Source organism: Myotis yumanensis, unplaced genomic scaffold, assembly GCF_028538775.1.
Source record: "Myotis yumanensis isolate MYYU_CA2020_CCGP unplaced genomic scaffold, mMyoYum1.0.hap1 SCAF_3, whole genome shotgun sequence".
Taxonomy (NCBI): Eukaryota; Metazoa; Chordata; class Mammalia; order Chiroptera; family Vespertilionidae; genus Myotis; species Myotis yumanensis.
Genome location: NW_027223754.1, coordinates 103,377,249 through 103,396,804, shown reverse-complemented (window position 1 = coordinate 103,396,804; position 19,556 = coordinate 103,377,249). Strand labels below are relative to the sequence as shown.

At 39.4% G+C, this 19,556-nt stretch overlaps 1 protein-coding gene across 5 annotated transcripts in view; it reads left to right on the top strand.

The window, feature by feature from the left end:
• Nucleotides 1-7,462, top strand: part of POSTN (periostin) — a 52,313-nt gene extending 44,851 nt beyond the window's left edge. For all 5 annotated transcript variants that reach the window (XM_070407511.1, XM_070407508.1, XM_070407510.1 and 2 more), the window contains 2 exons: nt 5,602-5,643; nt 7,015-7,462. In XM_070407511.1, coding sequence (XP_070263612.1) covers nt 5,602-5,643; nt 7,015-7,052 — 80 coding nt within the window. In that variant the 3' untranslated portion in view covers nt 7,053-7,462. The remainder of the gene's footprint in view (nt 1-5,601; nt 5,644-7,014) is intronic.
• The last annotated feature ends 12,094 nt before the right edge of the window (nt 7,463-19,556 follow it).

The window sequence follows — 19,556 nt, the reverse complement described above, 5'->3', positions numbered from 1 at the left end:
AAAAGTGATATAGCTACAATCAAAAACACCATGAAAAGTTTCAACAGTAGACTAGAAGAAGCAGAGGACCAAATTAGTGAGTTAGAAGATAAGGTTGAGAAGCAAGCTCAATCTGAACAGCTACTGGAGAAAAAAAATTAAAAAGCAGGAGGAGATCCTAAGGGAGCTTTGGGACAACATGAAACGAAGTAACATATGCATAATAGGGCTGACAGAAGAACAAGAAGAGCAACAAGGATTAGAAAATCTATTTGAAGAAATAATGACAGAAAACTTCCCAGATATGGGGAAGAAAAAAGTTACACAAGTACAGAGAGTCCCAAGCAAGATGAATCCCAAAAGACCCACAACAAGACACATCATAACTACAATGGCAAATCTTCACGAAAAAGAGAGAATCTTAAAGGCTGCAAGAGAGAGACAGAGAGTTACCCACAAAGGATCCCCCATCAGATTATCAAATGATTTCTCAACAGAAAAACATCAAGCTAGAAGGGAATGGAAGGAGGCATACAAAGTGTTGCAAAGCAAAGGTCTGAATCCAAGAATTCTCTATCCAGCAAGACTATCAATCAAAATTGAAGGGGAAATTAAGAGTTTCACAGATAAAAAAAGGCTAAGGGAGTTTATCATTACCAAGCCAGCAATGCAAGAAATGCTAAAGGGAATGCTGTAAAAAGAAGAAATAAAAAGGTAAGAAAGAACACAGGCACAAAAATAGAAATGACTACAAACAAGTACATTTCAATAATAACTTTAAACATAAATGAACTAAAAGGTCCAATCAAAAGACATTAAGTGGATGAATGAATAAAAACACATGACCCATATATATGCTATCTACAAGAAACCCACCTCAGAAGAAAGTGAAAGTGAAGGGATGGAAAAATATCTTTCAGGCAAATGGAAATGAAAAAAAAAAGCTGGGGTAGCAATACTTATATCTGACAAAATAGACCTCAAAATGAAGGCCATAACAAGCGATAAGGAAGGCTATTTCATAATACTAAAGGGATCGATACAACAAGAGGATATAACCCTGATAAACATATACGCACCCAATGCAGGAGCACCCTAATACATAAAAAAAACTCCTGGAAGATATCAAGGGAGAGATTGACAACAATACAATCATAGTAGGGGACTTAAACACACCATTGACATCACTGAATAAATCCTCTAGACAAAAAATCAGCAAAGTAACAGCAATCCTAAATGACTCTCTAGATCAAATAGACTTAATTGACATCTTCAGAACATTTCAAAGCAAAGACAAGGAATATACATTCTTCTCAAGTGTACATGGGACATTTTCAAAAATAGACCACATATTGGGTCACAAGCAAAGTCTCCCCAAATTCAAGAAGATTGAAACTATACCAAGCATCTTCTCAGACCACAATGGCATAATACTAGAAATTAACTATAATAAAAACAACCCAAAATACTCAAACACTTGCAAGCTGAATAGCATGCTACTAAATAATGATTGGGTTACCAATGAGATCAGAGAAGAAATTAAAAACATCCTGGAGACTAATGACAATAAAAACACAACAATCCAAAATTTATGGGACTCAATGAAAGCAGTCCTGAAAGGGAAGTTTATAGCTCTACAGGCCTACCTCAAAAAACAAGAAAAAATGATAGTAAATCATCTAACTCTACAACTCCAAGAATTAGAAAGAGAGCAACAAGAAAAGCCCAGAGTGAGCAGAAGGAAGGAGATAATAAAGATTAGAGAAGAAATAAATGACATAGAGACAAAAAAAAAAAAAAAAAAACAATACAAAAGATCAATGAACCCAAGAGCTGGTTCTTTGAAAGGATAAACAAGATTGGTTAACCTCTAACCAGACTCACCAAGAAGGAAAGAGAGAGGACCCAAATAAACAAAATCAGAAATGAAAGAGACGAAATAACAACAGACCCCACAGAAATTCAAAGGATTGCTAAAAAATACTATGAACAACTCTACTCCAACAAACTAGACAACCTGGAGGAAATGGACATATTCCTAGAAAATACAACCTTCCAAAACTCAATCAGGAAGATTCTAATAATCTCAATAGGCCAATAACTATGGAAGAAATTGAAGCAGTCATCAAAAAGCTCCCAGCAAACAAAAGCCTGTGGCCAGACGGCTTCACAAGGGAGTTTTACCAAACATTCAAGGAAGAACTAAAACCTATCCTCCTCAGAATATTCCAGAAAATTCAAGAGGAAGGAACACTTCCAAGCTCATTCTATGAAGCCAGCATCACCCTAATACCAAAACCAGGTAAAGACAACACAATGAAGGAGAATTATAGGCCAATATCCTTCATAAACATAAATGCCAAAATACTCAACAAAATTCTAGCAAATTGGATCCAGCAATACATCATAAAGATCATACACTATGACCAAGTAGGATTTATCCCGGGGATGTAAGGATGGTACAATATCCACAAATCAATCAACGTGATATATCACATAAACAAATTGAGAGATAAAAATCACATAGTCATATCAATTGATGCAGGAAAAACATTTTACAAAATCCAACACCTTTTCTTGATAACAACTCTCAGCAAGGTAGGAATGGAAGGATCATACCTCAACATAATAAAAAACATATATGACAAAACCACAACCAACATCATACTCAATGGTCAAAAACTAAAACCATTTCGCCTAAGAACAGGAACAAGACAGGGATGCTCACTCTCACCACTCCTGTTCTACATAGTACTGGAAGTACTAGCCATTGCGATCAGACAAGAAGAAGAAATAAAAAGCATCCAAATTGGAAAAGAAGAAGTAAAGCTGTCTTTATTTGCAAATGATATGATACTGTACATAGAAAACCGTAATGACTCCATCAAAAAATTATTAGACTTAATAAACAAATTCAGCAATGTAGCAGGATATAAAATTAATGCCAAGAAATCTATGGCATTTATTTATACCTATAGCGAACTTACAGAAAGAGAAACTACAAAAGCAATCCCATTTATCATTGCACCAAAGAAATTAAGATACCTAGCAATAAACTTAACTAAGGAGGTAAAATTCCTATATGCGAAAAACTACAGGACACTGAAAAAAGAGATAGAGGAAGACATAAACAGATGGAAGAACATACCATGTTCATGGATTGGTAGAATCAACATCATCAAAATGTCTATACTACCCAAAGCAATCTATAGATTCAATGCAATCCCCATTAAATTACCAACGGCATATTTCACAGATCTAGAACGAACATTCCAAAAATTCATGTGGAATAAAAAAAGACCTCGAATAGCTGCAGCAATCCTGAGAAAGAAGAACAAAGTAGGTGGGATCTCAATACCAGATATCAAGCTGCATTACAAAGCCACTGTTCTTAAAACAGTTTGGTACTGGCACAAGAACAGACACATAGATCAATGGAACAGAGTAGAGAACCCAGAAATCGACCCAAACCACTCTGCCCAATTAATATTCGACAGAGGAGGCAAGAGCATACAATGGAGTCAAGACAGTCTCTTCAATAAATTGTGTTGGGAAAATTGGACAGATACATGCAAAAAGATGAAACTAAACCACCAACTTACACCATACACAAAAAGACACTCAAAATAGATAAAAGACTTAAACGTAAGAAGGGAAACCATAAAAATACCAGAGGAATCCACAGGCAGCAAAATTGCAAACATATGCCAAAGGAATTTCTTCTCTGATAATGCTCCTAGGGCAATGGAAACTAAAGAGAAAATAAACAAATGGGACTACATCAAAATAAAAAGCTTTTGCACAGCAAAGAAAACCATCAACAAACCAAGAAGAAAGCCCACTGCATGGGAGAACATATTTGTCAATGATATCACCGATAAGGGTTTAATCTCCAGCATTTACAGGGAACTCATACAATTTAATAAAAGGAAGATAAACAATCCAATCAAAAAAAGGGCAACAGACCTAAATAGACACTTTTCGAAAGAGGACATACAGAAGGCCGAAAGACATATGAAAACATGCTCAAAGTCACTAATTATACGAGAGATGCAAATCAAAACAACAACACGGTATCATCTCACACCTGTCAGAATGGCTATCATCAACAAATCAACAAACCACAAGTGTTGAAGAGGATGTGGAGAAAAAGGTACCCTTTTGCACTGCTGGTGGGAATGCAGACAGGTGCAGCCACTGTGGAGAACAGTACCCAAACCACTATGCCCAATTAATATTCAACAGAGGAGGCAAGAGCATATAATGGACTAACTAAAAATGGAACTCCCATTTGACCCAGTGATCCCACTTCTAGAAATATATCCCAAGAAGTTAGAAGCACCAATCAGAAAGGATATATGTATCCCTATGTTCATAGCAGTACAATTCACCATAGCTAAGATTGGAAACAGCCTAAGTGCCCATCAGCAGGTGAGTGGATTAAAAAACTGTGGTACATCTACACAATGGAATGTTACGCTGTGGTAAAAAACGAGTTCTTACCATTTGCAACAGCATGGATGGAACTGGAGAGCATTGTGCTAAGTGAAATAAGCCAGTCAGAGAAAGACAAATACCACATGATCTCACTCATTTGTGGAATATAGTGAACAACATAGGCTGATGAAAAGGGATAGATCCAGAGACAGAGAAGCAGCAATAAGACTGTCAAACCTCAGAGGGAAAGTAGGGAAGGGTGGGGGTAAGGGGGAGAGATCAACCAAAGGACTTGTATGCATACATATAAGCCCAACCAATGGACACAGACAACAGGGGTGCGAGGGCATGAGTGGGGGGGGGGGGGGGGTTATGAGGGGAATGAGGTCACATATGTAATACCTTAATCAATAAAAAAATTAAAGATTGAGAGAAAACAGGACATTAGGCCTTCCAGGTAGAGCTTATTGATGAAGTACAAGAAAAATAAGGGAATTTAGAAATATTTTACAACTGAAAAAGCCTAAAACTACACAGTTATAGACACTTGAAATTCTTAAAAATAATTTTCTTATTATTTTTAAGTAGGTTTTTTTTTAATGGTCTTTCAGGATTAGAAGTAAATCTGGAGATATGTAGGCACACATTTTCTGAATTGCTTATTTTTTTTTTATTTCTAGAGTTATTAGCCAAATGATACTTTGTTGTCCTCATGTACTAAAAGGTAATCATGAATTAATTTACAATGATAATTCACAGAGGCAAAAGTCTGATAACATTATAAATAGAAATGAGTGGATATCCCTAGGAAGATACTTCTGCTAAACTTTATATAATGTGAAATATCCCTTCATCATAGTCATGCTTTTTACAAAAAGAGTGAAAAAATCATGTAAGCTATGTACTCTTTGTAGAAGTGGCACATTATACAGAGCTCCTAATGCCACAATGAAACAAAATATTTTGCAAATGGTGAAAATTCATTATGATACACGGAAAATAAGTTTCTGTTTTGTCTGTTACCAATGCAAGTCTCATGTCTGTGAAATTCACTATTCCAAAAGAAAATCTACACACTTAAGTGATGTTTATTTAAAATTTTATACTTTTCTGCTTAATTGTGGTCTTCTGTCTGATGCTGGCCATAGTTTCAAAGTTTTTCTAACTACAACTATTTAATTTTAGACACACCTGTGAGGAAGATACAAGACAACAAAAGAGTGCAAGGTAAATGTATTAACTATAGTAATGTACATTTGTAACACATGTGTTGTTAAAAGAAACCAAAGAAAAGGAGAGTGCTTTCATATATTTTATTGGACTTTGTTGTCTATTAGGGAGAACAGTTAGCCAATGGGGGTAGAGTATTTTGATATCAAGAAGATAAATTGTTTATATTCTGAACTATTAGTAAAATCTAAGAATAACAAATATTAAGGAAAAAGTAATTATACTCATCTAAAGTGCTAGATACATTGAACCCTTTAGGAAAACTCAAATAGAGTTAATATGGAAAGAAATCCTTAAATATCAGAGCTGAACAAAAGTAAGAAAGGAGGATCTGAACTTTGTAAAATGTTATTTTTTGAAATGAGACTAGAGTTGAAGTATAAACATTGTCCACATACAGACGATTGTTAATATAACTGTTCAAAATTTTGATATCATGTGTAGATTACATATACATAATTTACATCCCATGCACTATCATATTCTTTATAACTATGTTTATGTGCATTTTCTAATCTTCCACTTAGGTTACCTTACATTCTAATACATTAAAAAATCAAAGATTCCCCTTATGGAACTTGGAATAAATTATAAATTTGTAATTTCTAAAATAATTACATACTGGTAGTCAAAAGAAGTTACAAGTCTTACAAATGCATTATGGGCATATCTGATTTTAAGCTAATCCAATACAGACATTTGAAATTAAATAATCAATGGTACATGTAATTTTTAATTAAAATTTATCAGGGATTTCTTCTGAACTTTCAAATTCATTCAAATTTTCTAGAGCACTAAAATCACCACTTTAAATTATCATTTTCATATACCTTTATACAAAGTATAACCTTGATTTTATCATCATAAATGAAGGATATTATTAAGAAACTAGAGGCCCAGTGCTTGAAATTCATGCACTCGGCAGGAGGGTGGGGAAGAGGGTCCCTCAACCTGGCCTGTGCCTTCTCGCAGTCTGGGAGCCCTCAGAGGATGTCCAACTGGCGACTTAGGCCTAAGCTGCCAGTCAGACATCCGTAGTGCTGCTGCGGAGGTGGGAGAGGCTCTCACCACTGCCACTGTGCTTGCCAGCATGAGCCCAGCTTCTTGCTGAGCGGTGCTCCCCCTGTGGGAGTGCACTTACCACCAGGGGGAAGCTCCTGTATTGTGTCTTCCCCCTGGTGGTCAGTGCACTTCACAGAGAACTGTCATTCTGCTGGTCATTCTGCCGTTCAGTCAATTTGCATATTAGCCTTTTATTATATAAGCTATGGTCTTTTATAGATATAGTTTTACATAGAATATCATATTTTTAAACTCTAATATTTCATTACATTTATTATCTATATGTTCTCTTTTCTTCCTAATCAGGATCTAGAAGACGATCAAGAGAAGGTCGTTCTCAGTGAAAATCCAGACAAGACGACAAAGTTTATACAACCCTAAACCCTGACATTAAAGAATTATTATGAAATCCACTTTGATTTCAGGAAATAAACCATCATCACAAAAAAAATAATCATTGAACAATTCTGAATGCAAATTTAATTCTAGGAAAATGAGGGGAATTGTGGACTTTACAATCTCAATTGTGAGATGGGAACTGAGGGAATTCAAACACCTTACAGGTTTTTACATCTTGACATTAAACATTCTTAAACGAACTTTGGGATCCATCAGAGAAAATCCTTATCACTGGATTCATTACAATTCAAATCTCAGTGGTGAGCCATTATCCGATTCAGAAAATTAAGCTTTGAATTTATTTAGTGGATAGACAAAATGTATGCAATCAGTTATTTCTCCATAAAAAACTAACTTATAGAAAAGGGTGCTCAATATTGAGAAAACAGCCCTAGCCAGTTTGGCTCAGTGAATAGAGCATTGGCCTGAGGACTGAAGGTTCCCAGGTTCGATTCTGGCGCATGCCCAGGTTGCAGGCTTGATCCCCAGAGGGGGGTGTGCAGGAGGCGGCCGATCAATGATTCTCTCTCATCATTGATGTTTCTATCTCTCTCTCTTCCTCTCTGAAACCAATAAAAATATATTTTAAAAATATTAAGAAAACAAACAAAACTTTTACATCAAAAGGTTTTGCACATTTCTAATGCAATGTGGGTTTACTGGTAAATTAGGTATTTCTACAACTCATTTTATACTCTTGAAATATTTGACATATGCTGTTTGCAGTACATATTTCTATATCAAATATTTCAATATAACCATACATTTTCCAGCTATAAAGAAAATTACTTCAAATTGGGTAATTCAGAAAACTCAAGATTTAAATTAATAAGTGGTTTGGACATGGATTTTTATACCTCCTTTGTTATAACAAATACTCATTAAAGGAAGCTGAATAAATTTAGTGCTTCTTGAATTTTTAAAACTATTGTTTTGAAAAAGAATCATTATACAATAAATCAATTATTAAACATGAACTGAGTACCTAATATAACCCCAGAACTGTACTAAATTGCGAGGAGCAAACGATGAATTACACAGTCACTGTCCTCAAAGGGTAGAGACAAATCACCAATAACCCATAATGCACCACGGCCTTTAATCAGCACTATACAATCACAAATACATCAATTATTTTTTCTATGATTGAGCTAGACATAGGAGTAACCACAGAGAGCTCTGAACTGAAACTGAAGTAATATTAGAGTCCATTGCATGACAAAAGAGGGAAGAAAAATAATTGTTTGTTGAGAATGATAAAGGTACCAGATTAATCTACCCAGATCTCAGTAAGTGTCATTCTTGCTTGGACTAGTTGATATAAGAGCATTTAAGAAATAGAATGTATACTCATAAGAAAATGATTAGTGATTGTGTAATAAAATTATATCATGCACTGGAAATCAGTCATTGGGAAATTATAAAACTAAGGAGGGCCAAATTAAGATACCAGTCTTGACTATACTTAACCAGCTTGGATCAGAGGTTCAGTTCTAAAGTACCACTACAGGACCTGGAAACTTTTTGGGTAGCTGAGAAGCAATTTGAGTGAGGAAATAAGACATAAAATTTTGATAATATTGCTTGGTGAAGAAGTGTTTGATAGCCTTGGTTTTCCAGAATGCTTTCTAGTCTGGGCCAGAGAAGTTTGTTCTGGACTCTGACTACTGGAAAACCTACACAGCTGTCTTTGGGACCAGCAGAGTGATCTGCATAGAGAAATCAAAGTCCTGTGCAGAGCTGATTTTCTGCCCTTTTCTGCTTGGTTTGCTGGTATGGGGAAATTGGTGCCATGCAGAGCTGGGAATTTTTACTGTATTTCTGAGGGAGGCTTCTGTCAAGGAGACTGACAGGCAGGTCCTGAGCTCTGTGACTTCACTGTGGGCAGACATATCTGAGCTTACTGGGAGTTTCACCGCAAAGCACCAGGAAAGAGTAATAGTGCTTGTCGCCTCTCCTGCAGGCTGTGGGCTCCACCCCCAACAGGAGAGTGTTTGGTTCAGCTCTGTGAAGTCCAAGATACCCCTACTGGGTGCAGTTCTGTGAGGTATAGGGGTTCCTCTCAGAGCAGGCATTGACAAAGTGAGACACTTGGAGGCTGTTATCTGGGACCAGCAGAAAGTGCTTAGCCCTCTCCTGTGGGTTGGGCCAGAAATATCTTCAATGGTAGACTCTTTTGATCTCTCCCCCTGTGCCCATGGGGACTGAATCTGCTCCTGCAGAGGAGACGGCAAGCTATGCCCAACCTGAACCTGCAGTGAGCCCCATTAGGGGAAACTAGAGTTGGACACTCTGGCAGAGACTGAGATTAACTTTGAAGCATGGACTAATTTTCCCTCCTTGAGTACCTGACTGTGTAATCCCCAATCAGGGAGCCAACTAGCCAAGCTAGGCTAGCCAGGGTTCATCCTAAAGACTCTCTTTGGAAGACTCTGGAAGAAGGCCAGGCAACTCAGGGGGAATTTTGAGTAGCTGACAGGTGGAGGTGGATCTCAGGGAGGCTTGGTCTGATCACAGATCTTCCCCCAGCCCTAACCTGGAAGAAGCTGAACCATTTACATAAGTTGGCCCCTCCCATGTACACAATGTCTGACAGTGACCTGCATCTAAAACACACACTAGAGAATGCAGAATTAACACAACAAGGTATGGGCTTCAGACCAAACCAGAGCTCAACCCAACTAGACACACAAACAGCACACCCAAAGAAGGATCCCAGCAGGTTCCAGACCCTGCTAGCAAGAACACTGCCTAAGGGGGAAGTCGCTGCACATCATCTTATACAAGGTGATCAAGGTTTGCCTCTATAGACACCCAGCCTAAAGGGTTTATGATTGTGCCACTGCATTCAAATAAGGTAGCTAGAGACTGTACCTGAATAGCAGTTTGCATGCCAGCGCTGAGGTTGAGCCTCATAGTCAACCATCTTGAGGGTCAATTCCACCCAGAAATGGGCCAACAGCAAGCAAGACCAAATTAAAACAGAAAGATCCAAATAATAAAGAGACATTTCTAGAGCACCCAACTCAGGAGATCAAGGAAACTGTACTACTGAGACCCACAGAGCATGCACTACAGAAGGCCACACCACCAAAACTGGGAGTCTTAGCAGTTCTACCTAATAAAAAGAAACAAACACAGGGAGACAGCCAAAATGAGAAGACAAAGAATCAGACCTTAAATGAAAGAACAGGAGGAATCTCCAAAAAAAAAAAAAAAAAAAAAGAGCTAAGTTAAATGGAGGCAAAAAATTTATCAGAAGCAGAGCTCAAAGTAATGAATATAAGAATGTTCAGAAGAATGAAAAAGAACTTAGAAACCATGTAAAACAACCAATCAGAAGTAAAGAATGAAATAGCTGAAATAAAGAATACATTGAAAGAAATAACCAGTAGGCTGGAGTAAACAGAAGGAACAAATTAGTGAATTAAAATAAAAGATAGAAAAAATATCACTCAATAAAGCAGAAAAGGAAAAAATAATTAGTTTGTTAAAGGGAACTCTGGAAAAATGTAAAACAAAACAACATCCTTATCATAGGAGTACTAGAGGGAGAAGAAAGTGAGCAAGGGATAAAGAACCTGTTTGAAGAAATAATGACAGAAAACTCCCCTAACATGGTGAAGAAAAAGACACACAAGTTTAGGAAGTACAAAGCCCCAATCAAGATGAACCCAAAGAGAACCACACCAAGACACATCATAATTAAAATGGCAAACTTTAAACACCAAGAGAGAATCTTAAAGGCAGCAAGAGAAAGATAGTCAGTTACCTAAAAGGGAGCAATCATATGGCTGTCAGTTGATTTCTCAACAGAAACGCTACAGGTCAGAAGGCAATGGCATGTAGTATTCAAAATAATGAAAGCAAGGATCAGAAACAAAGACTAATCTATCCAGCAAGGCTGTCATTCAAAATATACGGTAAAATAAAGAACTTCCCAGACCAAAAAAAAAAAAAAAAAGGCTAAACAAGCTTATTACCACTGTTGGGTCTGAGCTCCTCTGCTAGGGACTGAACCTCCTTTGACACTGGGAATTGGGAAAAAACATGAGCAAACACAAGTACATGGGTCATGCTTTTTGCAAACAAAGCAGCCATTACAAACAAAGCAATCACTGCCTAGAAAGCAGCCAACCACTGGCTGGTCAGTAGCAGATTTTTATACTAACTCAGACAAAAGAGGCTTCTTGCCAAATAGTGGCATCAGTGTTACATGAACTAGTTACATACTATATAGGTGTGCCTGCACAGTGGGTACAGTGAAACAGTGTCATTGCCTTTGCACATCCCTATGGCAAACGGGCCTTTAACATTCCGCTTCCTCTGGTCAGGGTCCCCACAACCACCAAACTACCTTTGCAAGAAAGGTTAAAGGGACTGCTATAAGAAGAAGGAGAAATAAGAGGGAGAGGGGGGGGGGGGGGAGGGAGAGAGAGAAGAATATAGGCATAAAGAGATGGAAAAAAATTTCATACAAATGGAAACAAACAAAAAAGCTGAGGTAACAATACTAACAAAATAGACTTCAAAACAAGGGGCATAAAAGAGATAAAGATCCCTGGCCAACTATGCTCAGTTGGTTGAGCATAGTTCTACTCACCAAATACGTCACTGATTTGGTTCCAGTTCAGGGCACATATATGAGTTGTGGGCCCTGATAAGGGATGTATAGGAGGTAGCTGGTAGATGTTTCTCTCTCAGTCTCACTCTTCCATCCTCTCTCCCTAAAATCAATAAAAAAAATATTTTAAAAAAGAGAGACAAAGATCATTACATAATACTAAATGAATCAATCCAACAAGAAAATATAACCCTGATAAACATACATGCACCCAATATATATATATATACTAGAGGCCTGGTGCACAAAAATTTGTGCACTGGTGGGGGGTGGGGTGTCCCTCAGCCCCACTTGTGCACTCTCGCAGTCTCGGACCCCTCAGGAGATAACGACCTGCTGGCTTAGGTCCGCTCCTGGGTGGCAGAGGGCAGGCCCAATCCCTAGGTGCAGCCCCTGGTCGGGCTCAGAGCAGGGTCAATGGGGAGGTTGCGGCGCCACCCCCTGTCATGCACAGAGCAGGGCCGATCAGGAGGTTGGGGCGCTGCCCCCTGTCACGCACAGAGCAGAGCCGATCAGAGGGTTGGGGCACTCCCCCCTGTCACACTCAGGGCAGGGCCAATGGAGAGGTTGCAGCTCTACCCCATCACACACAGAGCAGGGCCCATAGGGGGGTTGGGGCTCCGCACCCTGTCACACACAGAGCAGGGCCCATCAGGGGGTTGGGGAGCTCCCCCCTATCAGGCACAGAACAGGGCAGATCAGGGGGTTGGGGTGCCTTCCCCTGTCACGAACAGAGCAGGGCGGATAGGGAGGTTGTGGCCCCGCCCCTTGTCACACACAGAGCCGCAGGGCGATCAGGGGGTTTGGGCGCTGCCCCCTGTCATGCTGCTCCAGGGGCCAGGAGGCCTCGCGGCTCAGCTGATCCCAGTGCTGGGAGGCCTCGCTGCTCCGCTGATCCCGGTCCTGGGAGGCCTTGCTGTTCCGCTGATCTAGGTAATGGGAGGCTCCACTGATCCCAGGCCGGGAGGCCTCGTGGCTCCGCTGATCCCAAGTTCAGGAGGCCTTGAGGCTCCACTGATCCCGGTGCTGGGAGGCATATTACCCTTTTACTATATAGGATAGAGGCCTGGTGCATGGGTGGGGGCCAGCTGGTTTGCCCTGAATGCTTTCCTGGATCAGGGTGGGGGTCCTGCTTGGGTGCCTGGCCAGCCTGGATGAGGCGATGATGGCTGTTTGCAGCTGGTCACACCCCCTTCAGGGTGGGGGTCCCCAATGGGGTGCCTGGCCAGTCTGGGTGAGGGGCTGAGGGCCGTTTTCAGGCTGGCGGGCAACTGAAGCTCCCAACCTCTCCTTTCTTTCTTTTTTTTTTCCTGGGATTTATTTACCTTCTATGGCTGTCACTGGAACTGAGAGCCAGCTTTAGCTCTGAGGCTTGGCTCCAGCTCTGAGACCTCGGCTGCTGATCTGGGTTTGTTTGGCTTCTATAATTGAAATACTGTTTCAGCTCCAGCTCCGAGGCCGGCTGGCTGAAAGCAGGTTTCTGGGGTTTGCTTAGCTTCTATAATTGCAACATTGTTTCTTAGAGTGCAGCTCAGAGGCCGGCAGCGGCAGGCGGGGAACCTTGGCTTCCTCCATCACTGGAGCAAGCAAGCCTCCTGTTCGCTTCAGCTGCCTGGCTGCCGGCCGCCATCTTTGTTGGCAGTTAATTTGCATATCTTGCTGATTAGCCCATGGGAAGGGTAGTGAAGTTACGGTTAATTACCATGTTTCTCTATTATTAGATAGGAGATATATATGTGTGTGTGTGTGTGTATATATATATATATATATATATATATATATATATAATGCCTAATATGCTAATTAGACCTGACAGCTGAATGACCTTCTGGACGTCATTCCGAATGTCCTTCCAGATGAAGCCATGGTGGCGGGGGCCATAGCAGAGCCTATTAGGAGCGATCAGGAAAGCACGCAAGTGGTTAGGGGCCATGAGGCAGGCAGACAGGCAGGCGAGTGGTTAGGAGCCTGCAGTCCTGGATTGTGAGAGGGTGCAGGCCAGGCTGAGGGGCCCCCGCCTCTAATATATATATATTAACTCTTGGAGGATATCAAGGGAGAGATAAACAACAATACAGTCATGACAGTGGAATTTAATATCCCACTGACATCACTGGATACATCTTCCAGACCAAAAAAAAATCAGAAAATCTGTATAGGCTGATAGCAACTTATGAAATTGAAGCAGAAAAACAAACAAACAAACAAACAAACAAAAAGACCTCTCAGCAAACAAAAGTTCTGCACTGGATGGCTTCACAGACAAGTTTTACGAAATATTTAAAGAAGAACTAACACCTATCCTCCTCAAACTATCCCAAAATTCAAGAAGAAGGAAGACTTCCAAGCTCTTTTTACAAGGCCAGCATTATCCTAATTTCAAAACAAGATAAAGACACTACAAAAGAAAAGAAAAGGAAATTATAGGCTAATATACTGATGTACATAGATGCTAAAATCCTCAACAAAATGTTAGCAAATCAGATCCAGCAATACATTAAAAAGATCATACACTGCTGGGGTCCAATCCCAGCAGGTCCAGGGGTCCCCAAAGGTGTGGATGGAGTCGGCAAAGAAGGAATGACACGAAGACAGCCTTCAGTTGGTCAGCAGCCTAGTCAGGACCTATAGCCAGGATCTCCAGCCAAAGTTCTGGTCGGAGTTCTGGTCAGGAACTGATGAGGATCTGACATTTATTGTCTTATTACATCCGTATTTATACCAGCTGATTCCAATCCCGTCAATTTCTATTACAAGGGTTAAGGTGTTTCTCATCTCCATTCCAGGGAGTAAAGACCATGTAGCTTAATTACCCACCTGGCACTTAATTAAGGGGTTGTATCCCCTCCCTAACCTCAGGGAAAGATCCCCACCTGGGGAAACAACCTTTCTCGGAGAGGTGACCTTGGTTAAAACACATGGCGCTAAAGGGAGCAAACATATTAAAAAGAGTATGCTACATTCGCCAGGTCCACTGAAACACATGCTGTGCAGATGCCTCTTTCCTGCAGCGACTGCGTCAAGCAGCAAGGATGGACCGGCCTCCGGCAATACACCATGACCAAGTGGAATTCATTCTGGGAATGCAAGTCTATACAATATTTGCAAATCAATGAATGTGATATATCACATAAACAAAATAAAGGGGGAAAAATCACATGATCATATCAATAGATGCAGAAAAAATATTCAACAAAATTTAGCATCCATTTATGATAAAAACTCTCAGCAAAGTGGGAATAGAGGGAACATACCTTAATGTAATAAAGGCCATATAGGACAAACCCACAGCCAACATCATTCTCAATGGGCAGAAACTGAAACTATTTCTCTTAAAAACTGGAACAGGCAGGCATGTCTGCTTTTGTCACTCTTATTCAGCATAGTACTGGAAGTACCAGTCAAAGCCATCATACAAAAAGAAAAAAGAAGGCATTTTATTTTGAAAGGAAGATGTAAAACTGTCATTATTTGCAGATAACATGATATTGTATATAAGTATTCTCTCTTTACCATGACCAGCATGCCTAGAGAGCAGACACGAGTCCTGCATAGGAGCGATGGGGGTTTGAGAAAATGAAAGAGACAGACACAGAGACTGTAGAGAAAGCTGGGTCGGGGTGGGACAGCTGGCCCTCTAATGGAGAGACAGTGATCCAGAGCTGGTGCAGGGCATTTATTTTACACAGTATGATTTCAGGAAGTTTTACTAGAATTTAAGGCAAAGGAAATTATGTAAAATCATGGTTAAAGATCAAGCTGCAATTGTTCATTCTTGTGGCTTCTTTGTAATTGTCACTCCTGGCTGAGCCTGGATAATTGCATCTGTTTCTTGTACCTGGCTGAACTTAAATAATGAAACCCACCCCTGGCACCTGAGCTAAGGGTCAGGCTGACAACATACCTGCCTCTGGCACGGTATGTTTCCAGGACATGGCTCTGCCAATGCCACTGGACTCAGCTAACAATAACCAAAGAAATGCTCATGTGCCTTCCCAGGCACTCTCTACAATTGTACATAGAAAACCCTAAAGACTACCAAAAAACTACTATATTTAATAAATGAATTTAGCAAATTAGCAACATACAAAATTAACATCCATATATTGACGGCACTTTTATACACCAACTAAGGCCTGATGCACACAATTAATGCAAGAGTAGGTCTTCCTTCCCCCAGCTGCTGGCACCAGCTTCCTTCTAGCACCCGGGACCGGGGCTTCCCTCCAGCCACTGGCAGGCACCTGGGACCCAGGCTTCCCTCCAGACGCCAGCAGGCACCCGGGACCCAGGCAGCCCCAGCTTCGTCTGGAAGGTCGTCCAAAAGGATGTCCAGTCTAGTTAGCATATTGTGCTTTTATTATTATAGATAATGAACTCTCAGAAAGAAAAACTAAAGAATAAGCCTATTACCACTGAAGCAACAACAACAACAAAATAAGGTACCTGGGTATAAACTTAATCAAGGAGGTAAAAAGACCTGTACTCAAAAAACTGCAGGACATTGAAAAAAGAAATACAGGATGTTACAAACAAGTGGAAGTATGTACCCTATTCATGGGTTGATAGAATTAAAGTCACTAAAATGTCTATACTACCCAAAGTAATCTATAGATTCAACACAATCCTTATTAAAATACAAACAGCATATTTCACAGATCTAGATCAAATATTCTGAATAGCCTCAGCAATCTTGAGAAAGAATGAAGTTGGAAGGATCACAATACAAATATCAAACTATACTATAAATCCATACTATAAATCAAACAGCCTTGTACTGGTACAAGAGCAGGCATATGGATCAATGGACCAGATCAGAGTCCCTAGAAATTGACACACACCATTATAGCCATTAATATTTGACAAAGGAGGCAAACATATCCAGTGGAGTACGATAATCTCTTCAATAAATGGTATTGGGAAAAGCAAAAAAAAAAAAGAAAGAAAGAAAAAGATCCTAGACCACCATTTATACCACACACAAGAATAAACTCAAAATTGGTAAAAGACTTAAATATATATTATGAAACCATAAAAAATCCTACATGAAAACATAGGCAGTGAAGCTCAGACATCTCATATAGCGGTATTTTCACCGATATGTCTTTTAAGGAAAGTGAAACAAACAAAATAAACGAATGGGACTATAACAAACTAAAAAATTATGCATAGCAAAAGAAACGATCAACAAAATGAAAAAGTAACTTACTGTATGAGAACATATTCATCATTGACAAATCTGATAATGGGTTAATTTCCAAAATGTACAAAGAACTCAATACAACTCAACACCAGAAATAAAATCCAATTAAAAAATGGGAGCCCCAGCTGGTATGGCTCAGTAGATAGAGCATCAGCCTGAGGACTGAAAGGTCCCAGGTTTGATTCCGGTTAAAGGCACATGCCTGGGTTGGAGGCTTGATCCCCTGTGGGGGGCATGCAGGAGGCAACCAATCAATGATTCTCTCTCATCATTGATGTTTCTATCTCTCCCTCTCCCTTTCTCTCTGAAATAAACAAAAATATATGTTTAAAAAATGGGAAAATACCTGATTAGAAACTTCTCCGAAGAGGACATTCAGATGGCTAAGAGACATAAGATAAAATGCTCAACATCTTTAATCATCACAGAGATACAAATTAAAACTACAATGAGTTATCAACTCACACCTGCCAGAATGGCTACAATCAACAAGTCAACAAACAAGTGCTGGCAAGGATGCAGAGAAAAAGGAACTCTAGTAGACTGCTGGTGAGAATGCAGACTGGTACAGCCACCATGGAAAACAGTATGGAGTTTCCTCAAAAAATTATTAATGGAACTGCCCTTTGACCCAACATTATCACTCTTGGGAATACATCCTAAAAATGCTGAAACACCAATCAGAGAGAATATATGCATCCCTAGGTTCATAGAAACATTATTTGCAATAGCCAAGATCTGGAAATAGCCCAAGTGCCCACCAGTAGATGAGTGGATAAAAAGCTGTAGTACATTTACAATGGAATACTATGCTGCTGTATAAAAGAAGGCGCTCTGCCCAACCAGCATGACTCAGTGGTTGAGCATTGACCTATGAACCAGGAAGTCATGATTGTTTAAAATATATTTTATTGTTTTTTTACAAAAAGGAAGGGAGAGGGATAGAGAGTCAGAAACATCGATGAGAGAGAAACATTGATTAGCTGCCTCCTGCACACCCCCTACTGGGGATGTGCCCCGCAACCAAGGTACATGCCCTTGACTGGAATCGAACCCGGGACCCTTCAGTCCCCAGGCCGATGTTCTATCCACTGAGTGGAGGGGGGCAAAGGTGGGAAAAAATGGGGGATATATGTAATACTGTCAGCAATAAGAAAATAATAACAAATTTTAAAAATATGCAGCATAGATCTATTTGAGAAACATATGAATGCACAGGAAAAATACTTTGGCAATCTTCTGCTTTTCAGAAGTTCACTTTGTGCCACTTTACTTTTATGAAAGACCTACATTAGTACCTGTTTCGACTGAGACATAAATTAATACTTATTTGATATGAAAAAGGCAAAAAAAGTGAAACTAGTCTTTTGCATTTATTTTACAGTGAGCCCTCAGAGAGGCAATTACACTCCAACAGAAAGAATGACACCACCAAGCTCCTTCCAGGGAACCACACTCAGCATCTCAGCATCAAGCCACCGGAAAATTGAACTGTGTCTGTGACCATCTGGGCTTGACCTAGAATCTGGGCTTGATCTAGATTTATACTGTGTATCTGTTAGAAAGATGTGTCCTAAGGTAATTACTTCCTTGCTTTGTGCCATTTTGGGTTACAAAATGTTACATAAGAACATTCTATTTTTCCAAAATGGGAAAAAAAAAACTCCATCTTACAAGGTATAAGTGGTAAAATTGTATTATTTATCTTACAAAATTTTTAAAAACTAAGATGCATAACTATTAGAATAAAAAATGAGTTGTAAAAATTAATTTTTTAGTTAGTTAATTTTGTTCTCTAATATATTTATGTGTAACCCATCTAAATGTGAAATAATATATGGTGATGCTTATAAAGGCAGGTAGAGATTATTATTTTTTCCAAATTACAAAGTGGAAGGTAAGGGCAGTATTATTTTCTGTTTATGGAGATGGAAACTACCATTTGATTATAAAAACAAGAAGTAGTTGCAAATACTCTTTAAAGATTTCTGTGAATGGAATAGAGTTAGGAACATCTGGTATATTGTCCACTACAAAAGAAAAATGAAAACCAGTTTTATTTTTTTTTTTAAAAAGGCTCCTAAATCAATCTGGATAAGAAATCCTGGTGGCTTGAACAAAGCTAGTGGCAATGAAGATGAAGAGGAGATGATGGTTTAAAAATGAATTTGAAGGTAGAAATGACAGGTCTTAGTGATGGATTGGGTTTAAAGTGGAAGGAGAGAAAGAAATGAAAAATTATCTTGATCCTCAGGTTTTTGGCTTGAGCAACTGCCTGGATGATGGTGCCATTTTATAAAATAGGAAAGCCTGGGAGAAAAAGAAAAAAACACACCCAGAAAAAACAAGAGAACAATTTTTTAAAATATGTGTTTTTATTGATTTGGAGACAGAGAGGAAGGGAGTGGGGAGAAAGATAGAAACATCAATGATGAAAGAGAATCATTGATCAGCTACATCCTGCATACCCCTACTGGGGATCGATCCCACAACTTAAGAATCAAACTGGTGACCTCTTGGTTCATGGGTCATATTCAACCACTAAGCCACACAGGCAGGCCCACAGAACAATTTTGAATGTGATAAGTGTTGGGTTCTCTATAAATGTACAAGTGGATATAT